The sequence below is a fragment of the Corvus moneduloides genome, chromosome 12, assembly GCF_009650955.1.
Source record: "Corvus moneduloides isolate bCorMon1 chromosome 12, bCorMon1.pri, whole genome shotgun sequence".
NCBI lineage: Eukaryota > Metazoa > Chordata > Aves > Passeriformes > Corvidae > Corvus > Corvus moneduloides.
The window spans coordinates 2,258,866-2,283,941 of NC_045487.1; the positions used below are offsets into that span (position 1 = coordinate 2,258,866).

The window sequence follows — 25,076 nt, forward strand, 5'->3', positions numbered from 1 at the left end:
TGCCAGCGTGGTGATAAGCAGCTGTTCTCCTGTGCTCTGGAGCAAGCGTGGTTTATCTCTTCCTTGTTCCAGCCCTGCAGGAAAAACCCAGCGATTTTGCTGCCATGGGACCCCCAGGTCTGTATTTGATTATTGCTCTCTTCCAGCAGCACCTGGAGATTTGACTGGAATTCCCAGCCCTGGCAGGGCTCTGGTCCCCGCTGCACTCTTGGATTAAAAGCCAGGAGCGGGAGGTGCAGGGGAGCTCTGTGGGTTTTAGGTGGGGTGAGCTGGCCGGGTCTGATTCCTGAATTAGCGGTGTTTTGGAGGCTGGGGAGGTCAGGGAGGTGAGTGCCCATCCGGGCTGCTCCCTCCGGAGCTTTTCCGGGAGGAGGAAACGTTCTCAGCCGCCTGCGCAAACGAGAGGCCCCGAGGAGGAAACACATCAGGCTGGGGAAAATCCCGACCTGCTCCTGCAAAGCTCAGGGCTCCAAGAGAGGATTAAATCCCAGAGAAAACTCGGGTTCCCCCTTCCCTCTGCTGTCCTGCCCCCCAAATTCCTGTTTTCGGGTGAGGTGATGCCACTGCCCCTTGCAGGGCACGGTGATGCCACTTTTGGTGTGCAGAGTTTGGTGAGCAGGAGAAAACCTTCCTGAGACCCTTCAGAAAAGATCGATATTCAGTATTAAGCTGGTTTTAGGTGGTTTTAGCCAGCAGCTGCTGGGGGTGGTGTCTGACTTCAGCGGTCCCAGCCTCTTGCAGCAGCAGCACTGCCCAGGTTCAGCTGAGCTTTTCCCTCCATAAAACTCCTCAAATCCCCTCCTTTGCTTCCCGCCTTCCCTGGAGCAGGGGTGACACAAGCGGAGGCTTTTCCCATCTCCAGCCCCTCTCTGGGAAGCAGGGTAACATTACATCCAAAACAAATTACGTTGTGCATCCGAGCGAGGCTGCTCGGATGCGTTTTCCTTCCCTGACGATGGAGGCAGTGGGAATTGCAGCCCCATTAATTTCTCCTTTTTGCCTCCTGCGAGTTGCCAGTGCCTCTCCCCCGTGCCTGGTAAGTGCCTCATCTGCTGGCTCGGATGCTCTGCTGTGTCCCTGGGATCTTTTGTACAACCTCAGTGCTGAAAGGTCTCCCCAGCAGCCTGGGAATGCTGTGGGGAGGATGCTGGGGCTGCGGGATGCAGCAGGGATTACAGGGAGCTCCGGAAGGGCCAGCCCAATCCCGGCATCCCACAGCGTTTCCTTCTGGTTTGTGCCTTTGGAACCTTTTGGGGTTTCTGGTGCAGGATGAGGGGATGGGGCAGCTGCCAGGCCCCAAAGCGTTCCCAGCCTGGAGGAAGATCAGCCGTGCTGCCGGCTCTCGGAATGGGAAACTGCCACTCAGAGGACAATAAAGGTTATTAAATGTCAGGGAGAAATAAAGCTGCCTTCTTCCCACTTTTTTTCCTGTTTTCTCCCCCTGGCTGCACTGGTTTGCAGGAGCTTTGTGCTGCAGGGGGAGATGGGGACTGGGAGCAGCTGCCTCGGGGCACCCCAGCGGTTCTGGATTTGGGATGGGGTTACTCCTCGAGCATTTGGAGGTCCCAGCCAGGTCCAGGGCCCCCAGGCCCAGCCTGACTCAAGGACAGATTAAATGGGTTCATTCCCTGGGCAGGCACAGCCTCACAGGGAATTACATCGGTCTGGGCTCACTCTTTGGGATGTGGGATGCATCCAGCCGGCTGCTAACCTGTCTCCAACCCTTTGCCAGGCACAGGGTGTCGGTGACAGCCGGGAGGCGGTGACAGAGGCCCTGCTGGCCTCTGCCACACCTCTGCTGCCAGCGCCGTGCCCTCGTGGAGCACCAACAGGTCTTTCCAGTCCCGCCGGAGCCTCCGGGAGCTGCCATCGGCGGGCGGCACCCGGGGACAGGGAAAAGCAGCGGGTGCATCCCTGCCTCACCTGGTTTGGCTTTCACTTTGTCCCTCGGAGCTTGCATTAATCATTGGACAGCGGTGACTGCTGGCGGAAGTGTCCCTGTCACGCCAGGCTGTGTCCGCCCGGGGCTGGGCACCCGGGCATCGCCGCTGCCGGACGCCTCTGCAAGGAGCAGCGCCGGGAGCCGCGGCCGGGGGCAGAAGGTAAAGGGGATTTTGGGACTCCCCCGGGAGCAGGCTGGGCTGGAGGGGGGGTGGGTGCTGATGGCACCCGGCAAAGCTGCTGGGAGGAAATATCGGCCTGCAGCAGGGAGGCGCGGAATGGCAAAAGTCGGAAAATTCGCTGTAGTTCGGAAACTTATTGGTGTTTTTTTGGGTGGCGAGCAGGGCGAGCCCGAGGGTCGGGGATCAAAGTGTGGCTCCCATGAGATCCCAAATTGTGGCATCTCTGCTGGTCACTCTCAGGGGCTCACCCATGGCACTGCTGGGACAGTTCCATCCCCCGCATTGTCCCTCCCTGCCTGGCTCCCGGCTTGACAGGTGGCTGGAGTGACAATTGCTGCCTCCAAAGACGGTATTTGTAAATTCCTTGCTGGGCTGTTACCCGGCGTGTGGGGGAGCTTTACACAAACAGAGAGCCAGAAGTCACTGCTGGAGCTGGGAGGGAAATAACATCGCACAAGGCACTTCCAGAGAGCATGGAGGGGGTCGGCCAGGGAAGCAGCTTGGGAGGCTAAAATCAGAGAATCATGGAACGGTTTGGGTTAGAAGTGACCTTAAAGATCATCTTGTTCCACCCCACAACTCACAGTGAGCTCGGTTTGGGTAGATTTGGTGTGTGTTTAAAAATAGTTGCTTAGGGGTGACTGGCACTGGGATCTCATCCCATAGCATTCCATCCCAGCCTGCCCTATCCCATTCCATCCCATCTGGTGGCACTGGAAGGAGCAAACCCCATCACAGAGGGCAGCAGGACTGTGAGCTGAAGTTGCCTTCCATGCCTGGAGTTAATTGAAACACCCTTATCCTCTTCTTGGTTATTTGCTCATGAATTTGGAAGATCTTTATGCAAACCAATTAGGGATGGGATTCCCTGGGGATGGAGTGATGGAAGTGCCGTGGTTGTTTTGTCCTCCCTGTCCCTGTCCCTTGCTGCTGACCAGGACGGTCGGTGCTGAATCCTCTGGGATTGCAGAGGTGATGTTGGGAAGGACAACCGGGAGAGCAGGGAGGTGACACCTCAGCGGGATGCTCAGGAGAGGGTGGGTGAGGTGGCCTGCTCAGGGATCCCATCTTTGTCAGGATTAGGGAATAAAAGCAGGAAAAGGGCATTGATCCCCTGCCATTGTCGTGCCTTAACATTCACATTCCTGGGCTGGAGTGCCACCGTGCTGGTGACCTTTCCTTTGGAGCTGTGGCCGCTGGGGTGTCCTGGGCATCCTCTGCCCTCATCCTGTACTTGTGTCCGAATGCTCTGCGGGCTGCAGGGCTCCCACCAGCTCCTCTCCCACGTGTGAGGACCACGCTCTTCCCGGGAAAGATGGTGCAGTTGGAGGTGATGCTTATCCCCGGCTTGTGACCAAGTGAGCCAGAGCAGGAGAGGGGACACGGGACACGAGAGCTGTGCTGGAGGTGTCACCAGCACTGCAGGTGTCACCAGCAGCTCATTCTGGGGACGCTGGTGGGGACACTGTGGGGTGGTCAGTGGTTGAGTTGTGGTGCCATGCCCTGTGAATCCCACTGTTTTGCCCGAGCTGAGGTGTATCCCGCCATCCCAAGGCTCCTGCTGCTGCACCCTGAGCTGCTGGCGAGGTCCCTGCCACCACCCCAGCCCCGTGGCACTGTGACAACAGAACCCGGAGCTGTCACTCGCCGCTGCAGCCTTTGCCCTCCCAGCAGCCCCACGGCCGCTCCTCGCCCTTCCCACTGCCTGGAATGGGCAGGAGGGAGGAAAAACAACCTCCTTCCTCCCAGCTCCACCACTGCTGGGGCTCCACGGGTGGTTTTCCATGCTCCAAGGGCTGGTTTGACACGGGCTGAAGCCCTCTGGAGCTCTTCCCCAGGTCCACGTGGACTTGCAGGCAGCGTTGGGGGGTTCAAATCCCTGAGGATGTTCCTGTGCTGAGTTTGATGGATCCAAACAAGATCCAGGCTTATTTGGAGGGGAAGCAGAGGGAAAAGAGCCCCATTCCTGCTGCTCCAGCCTGTGCCAGCCTGGCCGCCTGTGTCTCGCTTTATAAATAGGTTCGGCTTTCCTTTTAGGAAAGATAAAACGGGTTTCCTTTTCTGTGGCACGACTTTGCTGCGGATTCCAGGGAGACTGAGGGTAATTATAACACTTTCATCCTCCTGGCTGCCTGGCTGAGCTGCTCTGACACACGTGTGGTGGCAGATGTTTGCTAACCAAGAGGACCCCGGGAGGGTTTTTCCTCCCTGAAGGAATTAGTGCCACGGAGGCGTGAGGCTGTGACAGTCTCTGGCAAGCCCCGTGTTGCTCAGTGGAGTTGTGTCCTCCTAACGTGGGACCCATCTGTGGGATGGCCTCAGGGAGGGCAGAATATTCCCAACCCCGAGCTGTGGTAGGGAACGTGGCTCTGGCATCTTCTGTGGGAATAACACATCAAACTAACATGGTTTGGGGCTTGTTTCCTAACCTGGATCCCAGCTGGGATTTATGGGAGAAGCTGGAGGTCAGAGCAGGGTTTGTCTTCTCCAGCTCTTCCCCTGTGGCTGGATAAGGAGGAGAAAACTCTGTTTTAAACCACATAAATCCCAGCACAGGAGAGCTCCTGGCTGTGTCTGGATCTGCCGCACTGGCACAGGGAGAGATTTTCCATGCCCAGACTGGTGACACAGGGGATGTGCCAGTGGGACATGGAGCTGGGAGTGCAGGTGTGTCCCCATCCCTAAACACCTCAGTACATGAGGAGAAGGAAGCTCCGGTGCCTTCTGCATCAGAACTTCAACCAGGACGGAGGAAACACGAGGCTTATCCCAACTGTCGAGCAAACAGGGGCGTTCAGTATGGGAGGGTCCAGCTTAACGCCATAAACAAGATTGGATTAGGAGGGATTTGCAGAGGGTCAGTCTGGAAGAGCGGCTTATTTAGGTTTTTAGCAGCTGTGTCACAACCATCCGTGGTGTGGCAACACTCGGTTGCGTTGTGCCGGTGTTGGGTGTTGGGTTTGAGGGCCCAGGGAGCTGCTGGGATCTCCTGGGCTGGGAGAGGGCTCTGGAGCACAGATCAGCACCAGGAACCTGGCATCTTCCTTGTCTTGGGAGGCTGAACCAAATCTTTCAGCCCATGAGATGGTGGAGGGTGAGTATCCTTTGGGGCTTGGGTGCTTTCCTGTTGGGGGTGTTTTTAAAGCCAATTAATTCATCCTTGTGCAAGTGACCTGGTGATGCTGAAGCCTCTTGTTGCCCCTGTCCCTCTCCAGGTGCTTTGGCTCTGGTGGCACAGCCCTGCCCACAGGAGCTGCCCCTCTTTTGGCCTGGGGTCAGCCTGGCCCTGCGGTGTTGCAGGACCTGGGCTTTGGGGTTTTTATCAGAGCTGTTATCTCGTTTCTTGCTCTGCTGTTGTTCCTTACAGCAGGATTTTGCATCGAGGGGGCAAGTGAAGGGGAAGCAGTGACACCTTCTCTGTGGTGAGTGGGGACAGGACCTGAGAGAATGGCATGGAGCTGGGCCAGGGGAGGTTTAGGGTGGATCTCAGGGAAAGGTTCTTCCCCCAGAGGGTGCTGGGCACTGCCCAGGCTCCCCAGGGAACGGGCACGGCCCCGAGGCTGCCAGAGCTCCAGGAGCGTTTGGACAGCGCTGCCAGGGATGCCCAGGGTGGGATTGTTGGGGTGTCTGTGCAGGGCCACACAAGGACTGGATGATCCTTGTAGGTCACTTCCAGCTCAGGACATTCTGTGATTCCGTGATCCGTCTGCCATCAAACCTCTGGCTCCTTCCTGGATCTGCCAGCTCCTGCCCTGGCACTTGTGCCCGGCCCCGCTGCTCAGGGGTGCGAAACAAAAAATTACCCAATGCTTCAGCAACTTCCACCAAAGATTTGCTTCCCCTTGCAGCTGCCGAGTCGATGGGGATGTCACCCTGTGCTCAGCACCCACCCCGCTCCCAGCCTCCCTCCTGCTGCTGGGGACCCACCCCTGGCAGATGCGGCACTGCCGCTGCTGGAGCCGTGCCGGGATGGGATGGGAAAGGGAAAATAGGGCACTTCTCGTGTGTGACAGCCACAGCCGCCCCCGGAGCCTTTGTCTGCGGAATGGGAACGCGGGGAGGAACATCCCCATCACCGGCAGCTCTCCCTGTGCCAGCGCTGCAGCTGCAACCCCACTGCCAGGGGCTTCATGGGCGTCCCCGGGATGTGCCAAGGAGGGAGGAGGGCGGTGGGAGATGGTTGTGGGCTGGGCAGGGAGCTGGGAGAGGGGTCACTCTCCCAGGAGGGTGTTTTAGGGGGCACTGCCATGGAGAGATTTCCACTTGGGAAGTCTTGCATGTCTCATATGGCTGCTGGAGAGTAAATAACACAACCTGAGCCTTGGTCCTGCTCCTTGGCTGCTTCCAGCTGTGGCAGAGTTTTGGGATGGATGCTCTCCCAGTCCCTGGTGAGCAGCCTGGGGCCTCTCCTTTCCTTGTTGAGGTGAAGAATTCCCGGGGAGAGCTTTGAGCTGAGGTGGAGGAGGCGAAAAACGTCATAAAACTATGGAATGGTTTGGGTTGGGAGGGACCTTAAAGCTCACCCAGTCCCACCCCCTACCATGGGCAGGGATGCCTTCCACTATCCCAGGTTGCTCCAAGCCCCATCCAGCCTGGCCTGGAACATTTCCATGTGCCAGGAACATGTGTACTCCCAGGATTTCCACCTCCCATGCTCCAAACCCTGGCTCAACTACAGAATAAACAGATAAAAACAAACAAATAAAGTCCAGGCATCCACGTGAAGACCCAACCAACAAGGACTGGCAGGGGGGAGGCGCTAAAACCCCTCCCGTGGTGTTGTATCAGAATCGGGGAGCCAGGAGGCGTTTTTTCCATGTCACTTGCAATTCCTGAAGCCTGGCTTAATTAGAATAATCACCCTGGGCAGACAGTCAATTAGTGCTGCTCCCGGGTTTCTGCTGAGCTCAAACGTTGTGTCACAGGCACGCTGTTCCCTCCGTGGGCTGATGACGATGATGATGATGGGTGTGCAGCGTCCCTGGTGTGGGGATGGAGGGGGCAATGACCAATTTCCCACTAATTGGCACCATTTGAGTTCTCCTGACGAGGATGCTCCATGGCAGCAGTGACTCACCCCTCTCCCTCTCTCCTGCCTGGCTGCAGAGCACGGAAAAGCCACAAAATTGAGGCTTTTGACTCTTTTCCAAGGGTGCCCTTGAGCGGCAGCACCTGGGTTCGGCCGGGCTCTGCCAGGGATGCTGCAGTTCCCATCCCAGCAGTATTCCCCTGGAATCACACAGTTTGCTGCTCCTTGGCATCTCCAGAGGAAGAGGATGTGGTTCCTATTGGTTTTTGGGGATCAGAGCAGGACTGGCTGCTGCTGCAGGTCCTCCAGGCCGTGCCGGGTCAGCAATCCCTCTCTCCCTGTCCATGGGATGCTCTGCTGCATGGAAAATGCTCTGCTCGGGGTTGGGGTGATGCTGGGGCAGGGAGGATAAGCAGGACCAGGGATTCTGTGCTGATATGGGTGGGGGGGGTTTCCTGTCTCCCCTCGCTGTTTTGGTCCCCTAAACCCTCTGAGAGACCCCTCTGGGTTAATGCAGGCAGTGCCTGGGTGCTTTTGGGAGGGCTGAGGTGCCCTGGCACGGGCTGGCAAGGGCAGAGCTGGAGGGCTTGGGTGGCCTCCTCTCCATGGTCGCTCGCTTCTCCTTGTACCAGAGACTCCCCGTTGTTGAGAGCACCCCAAAATTGCCCCCCAGGCACGTGACACCCCCTCCCAGGGGGCTCAGCCTTTCCCTGTTTCCCATCTCTTGCCATGAAACCCCTGGAGTTTCGTTCCGGAGGGTCAGGGGAGAAGCCAGATCCCAGCACTGCCCTCCAAGTGGGCAGGAATTCCCCCAAGCTTTGCTCTTGTCCTGTTGCTGCTCCCACCCGGTTCCTCCCCCCCCCTGGGGCTTTCCCCCCTCTCTGATCCCACCTGGCCCTTTTTTCCCTGGAGTGGCTCACCTGGGGAGGAGCAGAGCAGGTAACCCACAATCCCCAGGGGGCTGAGTGGTGGCAGGGCTTAAAAACCACCTAAAGCTAAGAAAAAGGGCCGGAGAATCCCCCTTTGGAGGCGATCCCGCCTAGTTTTGTTTAATATCCCAGATGCTGGGTTGCACAGGGGCTTGGACAAGCTGCTTTGGGCTGGAAAATCCCCCTTTTATGGGAACCTCACCTCGTTATGGTTAATATTTGGGATAGCTGCATGTGCAGGCAGTTAGGCTGATTTTGGGCTGCAGAACTCCTTGTTGATGGGGACCCCACCTCATTTTGGTTGGTATTTTAGGTATCTGCATGTGTGGGGACTCAGGCCGGTTTGGGCTGGAGAACTCCCCTTTTGATAGGGAGCCTGCCTAATTTTTGTTAATATCCCTCATGTCAGGGTGCACAGGGACTTGGAGGGGCTGTTTTGGGCTGGAGAATCCCCCTTTGATGGGAACCCCACCTCATTTTGGTTGATATTTTGGATATCGGATCCAACACACGGCTTGGATATTTTGGCTTGGTTAATATTTTGGATATTTGCCCGTGCAGCTACTTAGGCTGGAGAACTCCCCTTGGATGGGGCTCCTGCCTAATTCTTCCTCCTATTCCCCATGCCAGGGCGCACAGGGGCTGTTTCTGAGGGGCGATGCCCGCCGTGGGAATCCCTCCCTGGCTGGGGAAGGGCCGGCGCGGCTCTCTCGGGAGCCATCGGCGCTCGGCCGGCCGTGACAAGCGTGCCCGGGTGGCACAAAGAGCTTTTCCGCGGCGCTTTCCCGGGAGCCGGCGCGGCCGCAGCCGGGCCGTGCGCGCAGCCGCGCGTGGGCACCGCCGGGGCTCCGCAGGGAGGGAGCGCAGCGTCCCCGCGCCGCCTCCGCCGCCCGCTCCCCGCCGTGCCGGCCCCGCCGGCCACCCCCGGGCCGGATGCTGCGGAGCCACCGGCGAGCCGAGGCGCTGCGAGGCTCCCGGCTGCAGGTAAAAAGCCGAGGGAGGCAGGGAAAGGAGGGAGGATGGGGATGCCGTGACCCCGCCTGGGGACAGGCCTGGGCTTTAATCCGTCCTCCGGGCCCATCTCACGCCGGCAGGTGACACCTCGCTTTTTTTTTTTTTTTTTTTTGCAGCTCTCTTGAAGCCCCGCACATCCAGGGGGATGCATCCATCCTCCCCGGGAAGGAGGGAGGGTCCCCGCGCTCCGTCAGCCTTTGCAGCTCCGGCTGCATCCCGAACCCCTCGGCAGGGGCTGGGAGCAGCATCTCCCGTGGGAATGGGGGGGCTGAGGGTGGTCTGGGCAGGGAAACCCCTCTCCCCCCCCCGCGTGCTTTTTGGGGGGCTCATTTCCAAAATATGGCCCCCGGGAGGAATTTTTGCCAGGTAAAAATTGGAATTGCAGGATAGGTAGCCGCATTTCGGGGCTCCGTGGGGATGGGGCCGTGGCGGAGGGGGGTGTGTGAGAGCTGCGCCGCTGGGAAGTGTGAAAGGAGAAACCGCTGCTCGGCACAAAAGCCCGGCTTGCGCAGCTCAGGTCTATTCAAGAGGCATTTAATTCCCCTCGCAAGTCCAGGCGAATGGGGAGCTGCCATCTGGTGTCTGATGGCAGCGCGGGGAAAGGAAAGGGCTCTCTGGGAAGCGGCGCGCTCGCCGGGCTTCAGATTCCGTGGAAATGGCTCCGTTATTAGGGCTGGGTGATGGTTTTGTTCGTGCCCCGTGTGGGCTAAAGCCGGGCTTGAGAAGGGAAAGGGTCCTGGAAGGCAGCAGCGCCCCAACACTGGGGCCGGGACCCTCTAGACCAACACACACCACCTGCCAAAAATCCTCCCTCATCAGGCACTGGGATCCCGGTGCCGGCTCAGGATGAGCTGGGAGCTGACTCTGGCATGCACCGACTGTGTGCGGTCTCTGCCCCACCTGGTATCCCCCTGGTATCCAGGGAATTATTTTAGGAAGTTGTGGAGCTGTGGGCAGTGCTGCAGCACGGCTGCGCCTTGGCCAGGGCACGCTTGAGCCTCCCTGATAAAGCCGGGAGCGTGTCCCGGCACCGGCAGCAGAGCGGATCTGCGGCGGCCACGGGCAAACCCAGCGAGGAGGAGTTTCGGCTCTCCAAAGTCCCAGGATGTGTTTAAACCCGGAGGTTCGTGTGTTTAAACTCAGCGGGGTGCTGGGGAGGGGGGTAGGCGCGGTACCTCTGGATTTAGGGTGCGTTTGGGGGATCTGGCACTCAACGGGTCTGCCCCGCGGAGCCGTGACCCTGCTGCCGGCGTGTTCTCTCCGGGGGAGGGACACGAGGGAACAAGACTGACCAGTTCCCAGGGAGGAAACAGGCTGTTCCCTCGCGGCACAGGGAGTTTTCCTTGGCAGGCGCTCAGCCGTGCCCGGGGTGCCCTTGCAGAGCCCTGCCGCGCTGGCTCCGCGCCCGCGGTGCCACGAGCTGGGGTCAGACCCGTGGGTGCAGTGCGGGTGGGTGGCTGCGTGGTGTCCCCGGGCAGTGCCAGCAGCAGGAGCAGGTGGCATTCCCGTGTCAGAGCCGTGCCAGGGCAATGCAAGCCCTGCACAGGGTGGATGGGACGAGGGTGGGCTGCCACGGAGGGCCGCAGCGTGGGAAGGTGCCAGCACCGAGCGGTGGCACTTTGCCAGTCCCTCAGCAGCGGTGATCCCCGTGCGTGCCCCTGCATCGGGGCTTCCTCCTCCCCAGGGCATCAGGACGTGGGATGGCACAAGGCAGCAGCGCTCTGACCCCTTTCCCGCAGGCTGGGAAGGACGTGTCCGCTGGCACAGCGGGGAGAGAGAGGTGGGATGTGTTTACATCACCTGTGCTGCAGCACAGGGCACAAACCCTGCCCTGCCAGGGCCGGGTGCTGCCCACGTGAGCATCCCTCGCCCCCGCACAGCAGCGGGATGCAGGCAGCCCTTGGCATCCACAGCCCTTGGCATCCACAGCCCTTGGCATCCACAGCCCTTGGCACGGACGCAGCACCAGCGCTCTCTGCGGAGCTCCCGGCTGTGTCCAAAGGAGCAGAGTTGTCCCCTCTGGGCTGCCAAGCCCTGCAGGAGCATCAGTCGTGGCTTTTCCCCTTTTCCTGGAGCTGAGTGTTCCCAGGGGCTCTCAGAGCTCCTGCACGCCGGGTCTGAGTGCCAGGCTGCAGGGATGAGGCTATGAGGAGGCAGCCAGAGGTTTCTTTGCTTTAATTCCAGTTTTGGGTCATCCCTGGCAGCTCCCAGCTGGAGTGTCCATGCAGGATGCAGATGTGAGTGTGGCTTCGAGCACTGGGATGTCACCCACAGCCGGAGCTGATAACAGGGATTATCTCAGTGTGTCATCCAGCTCTGGGGACAGGCTGGGAGCAGCTCGTTGGGACCCTGTGGTTGGAGGGAGAGGAGAGCCGGGCCACAGATTGGCCAAATCCTGCTCCCCACTGGGATTTCCATTGGGGCAAGCTGGGATTGGATCGCTCTTCCCAGGTGGGAATTGCTGAGGCCCTGCAGCAAACCTGACCCAACACACCTGGAAAAAGCCCAGAGAGGAAACTCCATGCAGGGCTTCGAGATGCTGGGAGACCCAGCCAGGAGTGCTGGATTCAAAGGCAGGTCACGGATGAAAGCTGCTTGCACACATATGTGCAGCTGTAGGTGAATCATTCACATCTACCCCAGCATTTCTTTTTGGTATAAACAGGCACTTTCCAAAGTTTCAGGGCACCGTGGGTTTCCTGTGGAATTCCCACGTGTGGCTTCAGCACATTCATGGATGATGTTCCGAGGCTGGTGTCTCCACCGGTCTGGCTGAACTTCGTGGTTAAAGTCAGCCCAGGAACTGCTGAATTTCAGGATGATGCTGAAGCTCGTGGTGTTGCATCAAGGCTCCCAAGCAGCCCCAAAGTCCCTTTTTATTCCAGAACCCTCATTTACTCTCAAGCTTGACCCAGCCAGGAATGGGTCCCCTGGGCAGTGGTGGGATGTGCAGCTGTGCTGATGTCCATGAGTGGATGGTGCCAACTGTGGGACCTGAGGCTCTCAATTGGTATTTTGGCTAATCCTTCCCTGGATTTGTTCTGCTGCAGCAGTGAGCAGGTTGTGGAGTGGGGACAGGGCTGGTTTTGCTGCTTGTTTTGGTTTTGAAGATCTTCTGGGCTCCGTGCTGAGAACCCAACCCCTTCAGAGGTGCCTGGGCAGCCCAGCACCCCCAGCAGCGGCCAGCACTTTGGAACACCTTTGGTGGCCTTTGCTCAAGGGCAGGGCTTTACCATGAGCTGGTCAGTGAGGGGTTAAACCTTTTCCATCCCTCTGTGAGCCGGATGCATTCCCTGGGGCTGCTGAGCTGAACTCCAAGTCCTCTCTCCCAGAGGGTCCTGGGGCACCCTGTGCCAAGGCCTCCCCACCCTCAGGGGGAAGAATTCCTTCCCAATATCCCATCCATCCCTGCCCTCTGGCACTGGGAAGCCATCCCCTGTGTCCTGTCATTCCATGCCTTTACCCAAAATCTCTATCCAGCTCTCCTGGAGCTCCTTTAGGCACTGGAAGGGGCTCTGAGGCCTCCCCAGAGCCTTCTCTCCTTCAGTGCCAAAAGGGACTTTGCAGCTGCTGGGGGTGGATGGAGGGATGGATGGAGGGGTGGATGGATGGAGGGATGGAGCACAGCGAGGTCCCTGCAGCAGGAGGGGTGGTGTGGGGGGGGTCAGGGACACGGAGCCAGGCTGCAGCTGGCTGCCTCCCCACGGGAACAGTGCCAGTCCCTGCTGTGCCGCAGCCTTGGGCTGCTCCTCTCCCAGGAGTCGATGCCTCAGCAGCTCCCTGAGTGCAGCAGTGTCCCTGCAGCTCCCTGGGACCAGCTTTAGGTGTGTGCCAGGGGGCTCCGTGAGGGAGGGTGGGACAGCAGGCTGCCAGCGGAGGTGGCTGCATGACTTCTGCCACCTGAGGTGACTTTTCTTTCTGTCTCTGCTGTCTCTGGGGGACAGGGGCTTTTCCCAGCCAGGAGCTGAGCTGTCTGATGCTCAGGGAGTTGTGTTTCTCTCACTGTCCCTGCATCCAGCTGCCCCAAAGGGTCCCTGGAAGGGAGAGGAGGAGGGGGATGCTGCTGGAACAACGGCTGCTCCTGCAGCCCAGGGGTTGTTTTCCCACTGTGCTGTGCTTGGTGAAACACATCAGGTTTGGTTTCAATTTGAATTCCTGTTTGTCTGATGAACAGGACATCGGCCCTTTGGGGGATTTTTGCTCTGGGAGCGGTTGCCTGTGTCCTGGGATCAGTTCCCTGGAAGGCAGCAAGGCTGTGTTGATGTTGCTGTCGTGCTGCCCTGGGTTTGTCGCTGTCACCTGTGCTGCTGTCCCTGCTCCTGCACCCTGTTCCTGGCTGCTGTAGCATGTACTGGGCTTCAGACACCATAATTCGCCACCTCCTGGAGCAGAAACACTCTCACAGAGGACATCAGTGACTCTGACACAGGGGCAGCTTCAGGGTGGCCGTTTCTTTTCCCTCTTGCTGCACAGCAGCTGCTGCAGCACTGTCCAGGACAGGCGTGTGCCAGAGCATCCCGGTCCATCCCTGTCCCTATGGTCTCTGTACCTCCTTTGCAGTCTGGGGTGGATGCCAAAACCCCTTAACTGCAGTCCAGAGCCCTGTGTCCTCATCCCATTCCAGTTTCTCTCGTGTCCAGCATCCCCTTTCCATTCCCAGCTAAGTCCATGTGTGTTAAACTCCGGGACGCTCCACCCCGGAGATGATCCCATTTCCAAACGGGGTCAGACAGGCCCGTGAGCAGAGACAGGGCAGGGACAGGAGGAGGTCAGGGCTGCCCTGGGGAACCACCAGTGTCCTGCCAGCTGCTGGCTCCCGCCAGCCCAGTTCTGCCCGTCAGGCCACGAGATGTCACATCCCAAATGTGACTTTTGGAGCTGAGGCTCCGGCTGTCCCTTTTCTGGGCTAAAGGATGGAAAACCCTCTTGAGTGGTGCCGAAAGCACGTGGGCATTCCATGGGATTGCTGACTCACGTGGCTGGTGGAGAGGAGCCAACTCTGTCTGTCCCTCCACTGCTGACGGACATCCTGGGGACCTTGTGGGTGGTGGCCTTGCCCAAGGTCCGTGGTGGTGGTTCCCGAGGATCTGTCCTCATTCTTGTCCTCCCTGTGTCTTTCAGATGTCCTGTGGTAACCTGTCCCCCACCAGGAGGTCCTGCCTGCCTTAGCCAGCACCCTGCCAGCGATGGCCTCAACGCCCCAGTGAGGGGCAAAAGGACGAGGAGCGAGTGTCCCCAACACCGCCACATCCCCCGGGACAGCCATGGAGGCCCCGCTGGATGTGCCCGTGGGGAACCTCATTGACTTTGACACCGAAACGCCCGCCTGTGACCCCTCAGAGCCCGCTCCTCCCGCTGCTCCCAGCGACAATGGGCACCTGGGGGACACGGGGGACGTGGCCGCAGAGGAGAGCGATGCCACCGAGTCAGCAGACAGCGAGAATGACATGGGGGACTCTCCCCGGCACTGGGGTGGCTACCGCCGCTCCTCCTCCAACGAGTCCTTCTCCTCCAGCCAGAGCACGGAGTCGGCACGGGACGAGGCCACGGCCGAGCGCCGGGAGTTCATGCGGAGTTACGTGGAGAAGATCTTCACCGGGGGGTGAGTGAGTGGGGCTGGTGACACCAGGGACATCCCGCTGGATGGGACGGGATGGGATTTGGCTGCTTTCCCGCTCTGGGAGCAGCAGTTTGTGTCCTTCCCCGAGCTCGGCTGCTGCCCCACGGTGTTGGTGCTGAGGGGGATGTGGCTTTTGCCTTGCACCCCTCTCCTGGCCACGGCCCAGCTCATCTTCCACCCCCAGCTTTCCTCCCTGCTTCTCTCTCCCCATTCCCGTGCCAGGGCTCACCGTGCCGGGAGTCCCCATCTCCTCTCCCTGCTGATGCTCGTGGAAATGCCGGTGGCTTGCACGTGCCCAGGGACCCTGTGGCAGCCTCTGGCTGTGCCCCCAACCCTGCATCGCCCAGATCCCGGTGCTGTGGTCTCCGTAACTCCGTGGCTCAGCGTGTCAGGCTGGATGGAGCAAATGGAGCGTGAGGAGCAGCAACAGGGCTTGTTTTCGCTCTGGGGCTCAGCGCCTGTCTCCAGAGCTCAGTTTCTGCTCGCGCTGGCCTTGGCTCTTCCCTTCTCCCTCTGCCTTTGGTTTCCCTCCTGCCAGGGAGGAAGAAAAGAGCAGCACAAGGCGAGGGATGACAAAATGGATGCTCCTCTCCTCCTCTTCCTCTGCCTTCCTCCCCGGGATGCTGATGCCAAGAGGGATGTTGGGGGTTGCAGGTCACATCCTTGGTCTTAATGATGTTTTTTTAATTTTTCCCTATTTTAGGGAGGATTTGGACCAGGAGGAGAAGGCCAGGTTTGGGGAGCTCTGCAGCAGCGAGAATGGGAAGGGCAGGGAGTGGTTCGCGAGATATGTGAGCGCCCAGGTAAGGGGAGTGGTGGGGAAGCAGCAGGAATCCTGCACGGGGTTTGGAACAGCCTCAGGCCAGGGGGATTTATTTATATCCCAAAGAAGTATTTTTGGAAGGCAGGAACTCAAGGAAAGTGAGGAACCACAGCAGAGGGAGACACAGCAGCGAATAAATGCATTTTGAGCAGTTAAACACACCCTTGGTGCAGCACGGCAGAGAATTCACTGGTTTTATTTAAAATTAAATCCCACCAGCGCTCAGACACATCCTATTCCCTAAAAACACAACCCAGACAGGCACAATGCTATCTCTGAGGGGGAGACCCAGCCTTGAGTGCTCTTTTGCCCCCTGCCCTTTGTGGGTGGTCCCGGGGTGGGCTGGGGCTGTTCCTGCTGCTCTGCTGAGCCCTGGGCTCTGTCCCCGCAGCGCTGCAACTCCAAGTGCGTCTCGGAGCAGACCTTCTACCGCCTGATGCAGTCCTTCGCCCTCGTGCTCTTTGAGTAAGTCCTGGGGGCACTCTGGGGCTTTGTGGCAACCCCCAAAAGCCCCTGAGGGCAGGGCTGTGAGGTTGTGTTTGGGTTGGGGTGTCCTCACTGTGTCCTCCCTCCGTGTCAGGTGTCACCAGATGGACGATTTCAGCCCTGCCAAGAACCTCATGACCATGTGTTTCACCTATTACTATATAGGTAAGGGAACCTGCACCCCTGTGGAGGCTTTGCTGGTGCTGGGGGCCGGTTTGAAACGTATCCTGTGCGTGGGAAGGGGGTTGGAGGGGTGCCCCAGGTGGAAAAGAGCCCCCATGTCCCAGAATCCATGCCAACCTGGCACAGCCCCTTGCTGGGGTGGTGATGCTGCTTTGTCCTTGCTTCCAGCCAGGAATATTTGTACGTGACAACCCCCAGATGATCCCAGACCCTGGGGGGGTGGGATGTGAACACCCCAGCCCAGAAGCACCTTGGTTTAGTGCTTGCTGTGTGGTGGCTGCTCCTCCACATGGGGCTGGATTGGGAGGGGGGAGGATAAAAATAAAAACCTACAGGAGTTGGGATGGGAACTTGGCTGTCTCCACCTCCTGGTGGTGCCCTGTGGAGCTGGGTGCAGGTCTCCAGGAGCCGGCAGCACTCAGGGCCGTGGGGCTCACTGAGCTCCTGGCACATTTTCCCCAGGGAAACCTCACGCCCTGCCCTTGGAGGCCAAGGAGAAGCCCACGGGCAGCATCGACTCGTACCTGAAGTCGGCCAACACCTGGCTGGCTGAGAAGAAGGACATCGCAGAGAGGCTGCTGAAAAACACCTCGGCCAAGACAGAGAATGTCAAGGGCTTCTTTGGGGGCCTGGAGACCAAACTGAAGGGTCCTGCCACCAAAAAGAGCGAGTGGGTGGCACTCCCTTGGGTGGGCAGGGGGGCTGGGCACCCTTGTCATGACCAAGCCAGAAGCCTCCCGGGTGTAGGGCCACCATGGGTTTGCCACTGTCACCTGTGCTGCTGTCCCTGCTCCTGTCCCACCCTGTGCCCTCTCATGGCCACGGGAGGTGGTCTCCAGCCTGGTCCCATGCTTTAGTCACTGTCACCTCATGGTCTGGGAGTCCTGTTTCCCTTGGCCATGGAGTTCTGTGGTTCCCAGCTCGTGATCTTCTGCGTCATCTCTGTGCTGGGCCCAATGGGGGGGACATCACTGTCTCTGTCACCTTTCTGGCCCTGGGGACAGTGGCATGCAAGCAGAGGATCCTTCAAATGAAGTTCCCTTTGCCGGGGGGCCATGGGCTGTCGGGGGGAAAGGATTTTGGGAGCTGACACTGATTTCTTGTGCCACAGCGAAGGTGAGGACAAACCAAAGGAGAAGCTGAAGAAGACGGGTGAGTGCAGCCAGCGCTGGTGAAACAGGCACGGTCAGGGCATCCCTGGGGAAGGAGAGAGGGTTGGAAATTCTGGAATTCCTTGGGGCTGGGTTTGAAATTCCAATCACAACTCTCCTCCTGCGAGGATCTCGTCCTCAGTGTCACAGGCTGCAGAGGTTTGGGCACCCACTGCCTCCGAGCTTTGGAGGTGCACCAGTCTCCCCCAGTGCCTGTGTGTGCTCCCAGACCAGTGGTCCAGTCCCTCCAGGATCCTCCTGGGACATCCCTGCCTTCCTCAGGGCTGATCCCTGCCCTCCAAGGGCACTCAGAGCTCCTCTTGCCGTTGCTGGGGATGTGTTGAGAACGTGTTTGGTTTGCAAACCATCCCGGTTGCTCAGCCACCAGACTGGGAGAGGGCACAGAATCCGTGTGAGGCTGGGGAGGTGGGAGTGCCCCAGGCCTTGGCACATGACTCGGTGTCCCCACAGTGTCCCTGCAGAGCCCAGAGGAGGAGAAGAAAGGGGAGAAGATCTACCTGTACATGCACCTCAAGCAGCAGCCGATCTGGTAAAGCCCCGGGGCGAGCTGGCTCCAGCCCGGGGAGGGGTTTGTCCTCCTGGCCACGTGTGCCCAGATGTCCACAAGTGCCCCTAACAGGCACGTCCCCTGTGTTTGCAGCCACCAAAGAGCTGGTCCAGAAATGCCCCAAATCTGCCAGGCTTGTTTGGCCCATCCTGACCCTTGGGAAGACTCAGGGACAGGCTGGGTGAGATTGTAGGATCCTGGAATGGTTTGGGTTGGAAGGGACCCTAAAGCTCATCCCATCCCACCCCTGCCATGTGCAGGGACACCTCCCACTATCCCAGGTTGCTCCAAGCCCCATCCAGCCTGGCTTTGGACACTTGCAGGGATCCAGGGGCAGCCACAGCTGCTCTGGGCACCCTGTGCCAGGGCCTGCCCACCCTAATTATGAAATCCCAATTGGCCATTCCCAACATCTCCCTCCCTGCAGGCACAACCTCCGGTTCTGGAACGCCGCCTTCTTCGACGCTGTGCACTGCGAGCGCAGGAAGAGGTCCCCCACCACCAGGTAGGGCACGTCCCCGTGGGCAAAGGAGACTCTGTGTCCCCTCCAGCCACCCCAGGGCGCTCCTCCCAACAGCCCCGAGCTTGACCGACCCTGGGGAAATGCTCTGCTTTCCATCCCTGACTGGAAACCTGCTGGGAGCACTGGGAAGTGGGGTGGGGGCAGTGAGATCCACGGCCTGGTTGGGATTTGGGAGCATCAAGGTTTTCCTGTGCATTTTGCAGCATTTTTGGAGGAACCAAGCCCCAGAGGAACCAATGCCCAGGAATCCCAGCCAGGGATTTCTCAGGCTGTTGGTGCTGAGTTTGCCAACAGGTCTGGGAGGGGCTCAGTGCAGCCGTCAGGGAGGTGCAGTGGATGGGGGGGATGTCCCAGCTGTCCCCAGGAGGGACAACCTGCAGCCAGCAAGGACAAAAGCTGGGGATGGTGGCACTGCCAGCACCGAAAATTGGGATAAACCTGCCAGGGAAGGGGCTGCTCGTGTCGGGGGCTGGCATGGGGCACATGGGATGCAGAAGTGGGTGAGACACTCGCCAAGCTTGTGCCCATCTCTTGCTCCACCCGGAGCAGCCGGGAGGGCTCCAGCCATTCCCTCCTCTCCTGAGGCAGTTTCCCACTCCCAGCCGGCCCTTCCCGCTGTCTGTGCAGTGCCCTGGGGCTCTGAGCTCTCCGAGCCGCCCCCTTTTGGGAGCGCTGACAGCACTTTTGAGCAGCCAGCTCCCCCCGTGTCCTCCCCAAATCCCGAGCTAAGCCGCAGCAGCCCTGGCTCGCGCCCTGGGATGCTGTGCCAGGTTCAGCTCACGGATCAATCCCTATTTTCCCTTTTATTGCTTTCCCTTTTTTCTCCCAAGCCAGCACGGGAAGAGCCCATTGAGCAGCAATGTCACCAGAACTGCATTTGCCTTGATTAAGCCCCAAATTAGCATCAGCAAATGCCTCACAAGGACAGACGCCACCGGCAGCTGCTCCCTGCTCCCAGTGCCTTTCCCAATTAATCTGATGGCTGAGTCTGCCTCGGCTGCAGGAGCAAGCCTGACTAACAAAGGAGCTTTGGGAACTGCAGCCCGGAGTCTCTCGAGCATCTCGGGGGGGGTTGGAAGGTGGTGGTGACCCCCCCCCCGAGTCCTCTGGAGAGGATGAGAATCCTCAGAGTGAGCTGGGATGCCGCGTGCTGGGCTGAGGACTGAAATCCCTGGAGGGAGGAGCTGGTTGGTGAGGGCTGGTTTGGAATTCCCAGTCGGTGCGTGGCCGTGGCAGATGTCCGGAGGGTCCGTGGGGATGGGGCTGTGGCCATCTCTGTGACGGGGTCACCAGGACATCTCTGGGGCGGCCGGACCTCGTTCTCCCGGGGCTGCAGCGAGACCTGGGGAGGTTTTTTTCCCCTCTGGGTGGGGAGGGCAGGGGAGGGGGGGAAGGAATCAGAACTAAACTCCTCTTTTTCTCTCTCTTTCCTCTCTCTCTGCCTCTAACAACCTTCTTCCGTCTCTTCTTCTCTCCGTTCCCCTCCATGCCTCTGTCTTGCATGATCTTTTCACGCACCACTTTTGTCTGCCCCGTTTCTGCCGCCGCTCCAGAGGGAACACTGGGGAGGAAGAGGAGAAGAGGTGTGTCTGTCCCTGTACTTCCTTAGTGTCCCCAGGCTGACGCTCACTTCAGGTCCAGATCCTGCCCTGGGGAGGGGGGGGATGTGTTTTGGGGGGCTCTGAAAGGCCCTTCCTCCACGGAGGAGGAACAGCTTATGGAGGTTTGAGCATGAGCATCGCCCTTCCAAAGGGCCAGAGGGGTTTGCATTGGCTCCTCTTTCATGTGGTTTTTAAAACGGAGCCTGAATGGTTTCAAGCTGTGATGTTTTGCTGGGAACATCCCTCTGGGCAGGTCCTGGGCATAAACTGAGTTTCTTTGTGTAGAAAGCATCCCCCTCTCCTGTCCTTCCCGCTTGCTCCTGGCTTCTGCTGCCACTTAGAGGTGCTGGGGATCCTTTGCCAGCTGGAAAAGCTGGCCCTTTTCCATTTTCTAATGTGTTTTTTTTCTGCTGCCATCCCTTAACAAAATTAAAAACACAAATGGGGGGCTGCATGTCCCGATTGGGAGCATGTCCTTGGGGCCACGAGCTGGCACTGGGACAGGGGACAGTCCTTGCTCTCTTGGAGTGTGGGATCTGGGAGCAAATCCCTCCAGGTGATGGCTTTAGCAAGAGGCTGAGGGTTCTTGGAAGCCTGGCAGTGAATGTTCCATGTGGCTGAGGATTGTCCTGGCAAAGGGATGGTGTAAATGGTGCTGAGGAAAACGCTGCTGCTGGAAGAGGAGAGAGTTGGTGAAGAGTTCTCAGCACTTCCAGGCACAACAAGGCTTCCCTGGATACCCCAAAACACAGCCCCACAGCCCAGGGGGTTCCTCACCCTGTGCCTGTCCCACTGGGCCAGTGTGAAGATCAAAGGCTTTGAGTGGAGCCACATGTGGGTTTTCTCCCTTCCCAGGCGTGTTACTCTGCAGTAATAAGCCAGAAACACAGCCAAAATTGGTTTTTTTGGGGCACTTTGATAATGTTTTTTCTCCCGTCTTCCTCCCTTCAAAGCATAAAAAGGCAGGAAAAAAGGAATTACAAACATGCTTCTTCTGTAAATGAGCCGGTGGGGTCTGTGAAGTTTTGCTTCCAGATTTCAAAGATCCTTCATTGGATTCTTGCCCTCTCCTTTCAGTCTCTCCATTTGGGTGTGGGTTTTATTTGCTATCCTGGGCTTTATCTGGGAGAAATTACACCTTCTTTGCTTTAAAAGAAAATCCCCTGAAACATATTGTGTACATTTCCAGAGCCCTATAAACAATGAGCTGGTGGCTGGAGGCTCGGCTCAGCAGCTTTGCACATTTGGGTTGGGGTGATTTAATGGGGACTGGCTCCCTTTGTGGGGTCAGCCTGGCTGAGCACCCATCCTCTTCCAGTTCCAGCCACGCTGGGGCTGAGCCAACCTCGCCGAGTTTAGGGTGAGACACCCTCTATCCCAATTTCCCCCCGGCACAGCTCCCCCCCTCCTGCTTGGCATTCTGGTGAGCTACGAGTGTCTATTCTTCTCCTGGTGTTCTCCTCTTCCTTCTCCTCCATTTTTCTTCTGCCTATCCCTGTTTTTCCTTGCTTCTCCTCCTCTTATCCTTGGCTGTGACCTCACCTGGTTCTCGGGAAGGGGCCGGCTTCACTGTGGAGCTGTAGTTTCCCTGGCGTGCATGCACTGAGCCCTGCTGCCACCACCCCAAGTGACATCCCTGTGGCACAGGCTTTATTCCCGGGATGGGGGCTCTGCCACTGCCTAGAGCTGGTTGCAAACACCCAGAGCTTGAACCCCTCCGTCCCTTAAGGCGGTGCTGCAGTTGCAGGAGGCCGGAGCGGAGCCGTGGCATCTTCAGGGCACTGCTGGGATGAGGGGCCGTGGGGAGGGGTGTGGGAGCTCCCGCCCTGGCAGAGGGGGAGGTAGGTTTGGGGAGCACCTTGGTCGGGATTCGGGGAGTAGGAGCCTTGCTGCAGGTGAGAGACAGGTGCCTGGTGTCCCCCTGTCACCCTCCCAGGCTGGGGGGGCTTCAGCAGAGCCCTGCTGGGATGGCCATCCCCTGCTTTCCTCCTCATGCCCGCGGTGGCACCGAAGGTGAGCTCTGTGCTGGAGGGATTGATGCTATTTTTAGCTCTTAATCAGAGCCTTTGCAGGCAAAGCCAAGGCTGAATGAGGTTTTTCCTGGAGCATCTCTTGCTTTGCTCCAGGGCAAGAGCTCTGCAGATGGACCCATGTTGTGAGCTCATCCCACACCCAGCACCACACCCAGGGGCTCTCGGTGCCTTCCTGTCCTCCAGCAGCGTGGCCCAGGGCGGGAAGAAGCAGACAGGGGGTGCTGGGGTGACTGTGGTGACAGAGTGGTGCCAGACTGGCTCGTTCCTTGCAGGGAGAAATGGTGCCACATGACGCAGGAGGAGCGCGACGACAGCCTGCGCTTCAACGAGAACATCACCTTTGGGCAGCTGGGGTGAGCAGGGCACCACGGGGTGGTGCCAGCTGCTGAGGGGGGGACCTCCCGCTCTTCCCTCACTGGGGACATCCCTTATGGTGCAGAGGATGTCTGGTGCTTCTCCCTGGGACCTGCTCCTGCCCCTTCTATTGAATATCCTGGTGCCGAAGGGACCGGGCTGAGCATCATCCCAGTGCCTGGGACAGGGGGCTGTGGAGAAGGGGAGGAAGGTGGGAGGAAGAAGGAGCAGCTCGGCCATTCTCTTACCCAGAGCATCTCTGTCCTCCCTCAGCACCTTCATCCACAACATGCTGGCGTTTGGCCTCAACAAGAAGCTCTGTAGCGACTTCCTGAAGAAGCAGGCGACCATCGGCAACTTGGATGAGGGTAGGGAAGAGCCCGGGGCATGTGCAGCCCCTTCCCGGGGTTCCTGGAGGGATGGAACGTGGTTGGGATGGTTCAGCAGCCTCTCAGAGCCCTTTTCTCTCCCCTTCCCAGAGCAATACAAGCTGCTCAGTGACCACATCGAGCAGATGGCCACGGAGTAGCCGCCTGGCCGGCACGAGGCAGCGGAGGGACAGCGGCCGGACAGGTGGGGAGGGGAGAGGAAGCCACCTCCGGGGCTATCTGTGACTGAAGCTGGGCTACCTACAACACAAACCACACACACGAGCTGCAATAAAACCTGCATGATCGTCCACCAACCTCTAGAGCTGCCCCAGGGCAGCCTGTAGGCATAGGAGCCAAACAGCCCCCGCCCTCGCCAGACCCTCCCGCCTCTATTGTCAGAGTAGACAATCCCAAAAGCGATTTTTGTTGGTTCAAACGCAAACCAAAACACAAGGGAAAAGCAGGAAGAGCGTGGCTGTGCAGCCCCCGGGTGCTGTGTCATGAAACGCTGGTGAGATCTCTGGTGGTAAATCCAGAGGTATCCAAGGCTGCCTTTCCCTGCTGGCGGCCCCTCGCTGATGCTGGAGCTGCACAGGGATGCAGGAGGTGATGGCAGGGACCACAGCCAGGAGCACCCAGTCACCTGTCAGTCAGGCTGTGTGGCGTCTCCAGGGATGTCACCACTGCCTGGGGACCTGGGCAGGGTGGGGCCTTGCTGGGGGCAGAGGTGGGGCTGGCAAATTGCTGCTGGTGTGCAGCTCCCTGGGAGCTGGAGGGAAATCCTCCTTTGGGAAACCTTCACTGTGCTGCCTGTGTGGGTTTGCACCTCTGGGCAAAGAGACAACAGTTTGCTCCTTCTCGTCAGCCTGGATGAGTAGGAAAAAAGCCATGGCCTGGGGCGGGATTGCGGGAGAAGAGGCAGAGGAGCTCTGCTGGACTTCGGAGGGGACGGACGGCAAAACGCCTCATCCCTCTCCCTGCTGCCCTGTCAGTGCGGGATGCTGCCGGATTGTGACATTTCCCAAAGCCTCCTGGTGTCCCGCGGCAGTAGATTAATTGTCCTCCTTCCCCGGGCTGCCCCTCTCTGCCCTCTCCTGCGCCAGCTCTTCGCTCCAGCTGCTCATCCATCAAACCTGAAATAGCCCTGTCTAAAGGACATCTCCTGTTCTGCTCCAGGGGTGGCAGCTCCCACCGTGCAGCAGAGCTGTTTTATCCCTTGGACCTTGGCACGGTGTTTGCAGAGAGGCTGGGGATGTGGGGACATCGCTGGGGACACGGGGACATCACTGCTCCCCTCTGCAAGGAGCAGCCCACAGCGTCAGAAACCCCCAGCCCTGCACAGCCAGGGCTCCAACAGCCTCACCCCAAAAACATCATCCTGACACTCAAGTCCGGGTTTCAATCAATCCGTTTTTCCCTGTGCTGCCAGCTGTATCCCATAGGAAATAGCATAAATGGATATTTTTCCCATGTAGCTCTTGGCTTCTGGTGTCATTTCCAAGAATCAAAGTGATGCTTTTACCTAAGCTGGGCTTCCCTTGCCGCTGGGGATGGGATCCATGCTGGGTTTTGTAGAAAGGATGGATCCAGCACCAATTTTTCCTTGGTCATTCCCAAACCTGGGCAGAGTTACTGGAAAAGGGTTTTTGTTGGGTTGAGGGGCTGATGTTGGTCCCTCATCGCAGTAAAGACCCTCCTGATGGACAAAATGTGCTGGACCATGAGCAGCTCAGCATCCTGGAGCATCCCATCCCCATGGCATTCCCTAGTATCTGTCTCCACTCAGGTCTTTCCCAAATCCTCATTCATTTCTTTATTTTTACTTTTTTTTCCCCAACATGGAAAGGAAAGTTCAGTGCTGAAGTATATATATTATTTGCATGTGTATTTTTCTATAAAAACAATTAAAATCCAATAAAAAATAGCTATAAACCCTCCTAGACCAGAACTGTGTGAAGATGGGATGAGAGAGAGAGAGAGAGATTGGAATAAATTATCTTAAAAACGAATATTTTTGCTCAGTTGTTGTTGTGTGTTTTAAGCAGCTGGATTTTCTCCATGCTGCCTGTTCGACCTCAGTGCTCCCTGGTGCCTCCATCAGCTTCTCCCTTCTGATAATCTGTTTTTTAATAGAGAAAAATTGTTGCACCTTTTACAGAGCTGTTCTCATTTGCCCTGGAGCTAGAGAGGCACATGAAGGAGATTTCATTTTTATTTTCTTTTCCCCTGTGCTCTCCCTTTCTGCCAGTGGCCGCTGAGCTGACGGTG

General features: G+C 58.4%; 1 protein-coding gene across 7 annotated transcripts; it reads left to right on the plus strand.

Moving 5' to 3' along the window:
• On the plus strand, window positions 1-24,817 carry KIAA0513 (KIAA0513 ortholog). Of its 7 annotated transcripts, XM_032121906.1 has the most exons (14): window positions 1-117; window positions 1,733-2,102; window positions 14,217-14,697; window positions 15,419-15,518; window positions 15,930-16,003; window positions 16,119-16,189; window positions 16,670-16,877; window positions 17,319-17,359; window positions 17,830-17,908; window positions 18,354-18,431; window positions 20,003-20,032; window positions 22,356-22,436; window positions 22,711-22,805; window positions 22,917-24,817. In XM_032121906.1, the coding sequence occupies exons 3-14, from the start codon at window positions 14,360-14,362 to the stop codon at window positions 22,964-22,966; spliced, it is 1,245 nt and encodes a 414-aa protein (XP_031977797.1). In that variant the 5' UTR covers window positions 1-117; window positions 1,733-2,102; window positions 14,217-14,359; the 3' UTR covers window positions 22,967-24,817. The 7 variants fall into 7 exon arrangements, with proteins under 7 accessions (XP_031977797.1, XP_031977801.1, XP_031977798.1 ...); XM_032121910.1 differs by lacking the exon at window positions 1,733-2,102; XM_032121907.1 differs by lacking the exon at window positions 1-117 and having other exon boundaries at window positions 1,707-2,102.
• The last annotated feature ends 259 nt before the right edge of the window (window positions 24,818-25,076 follow it).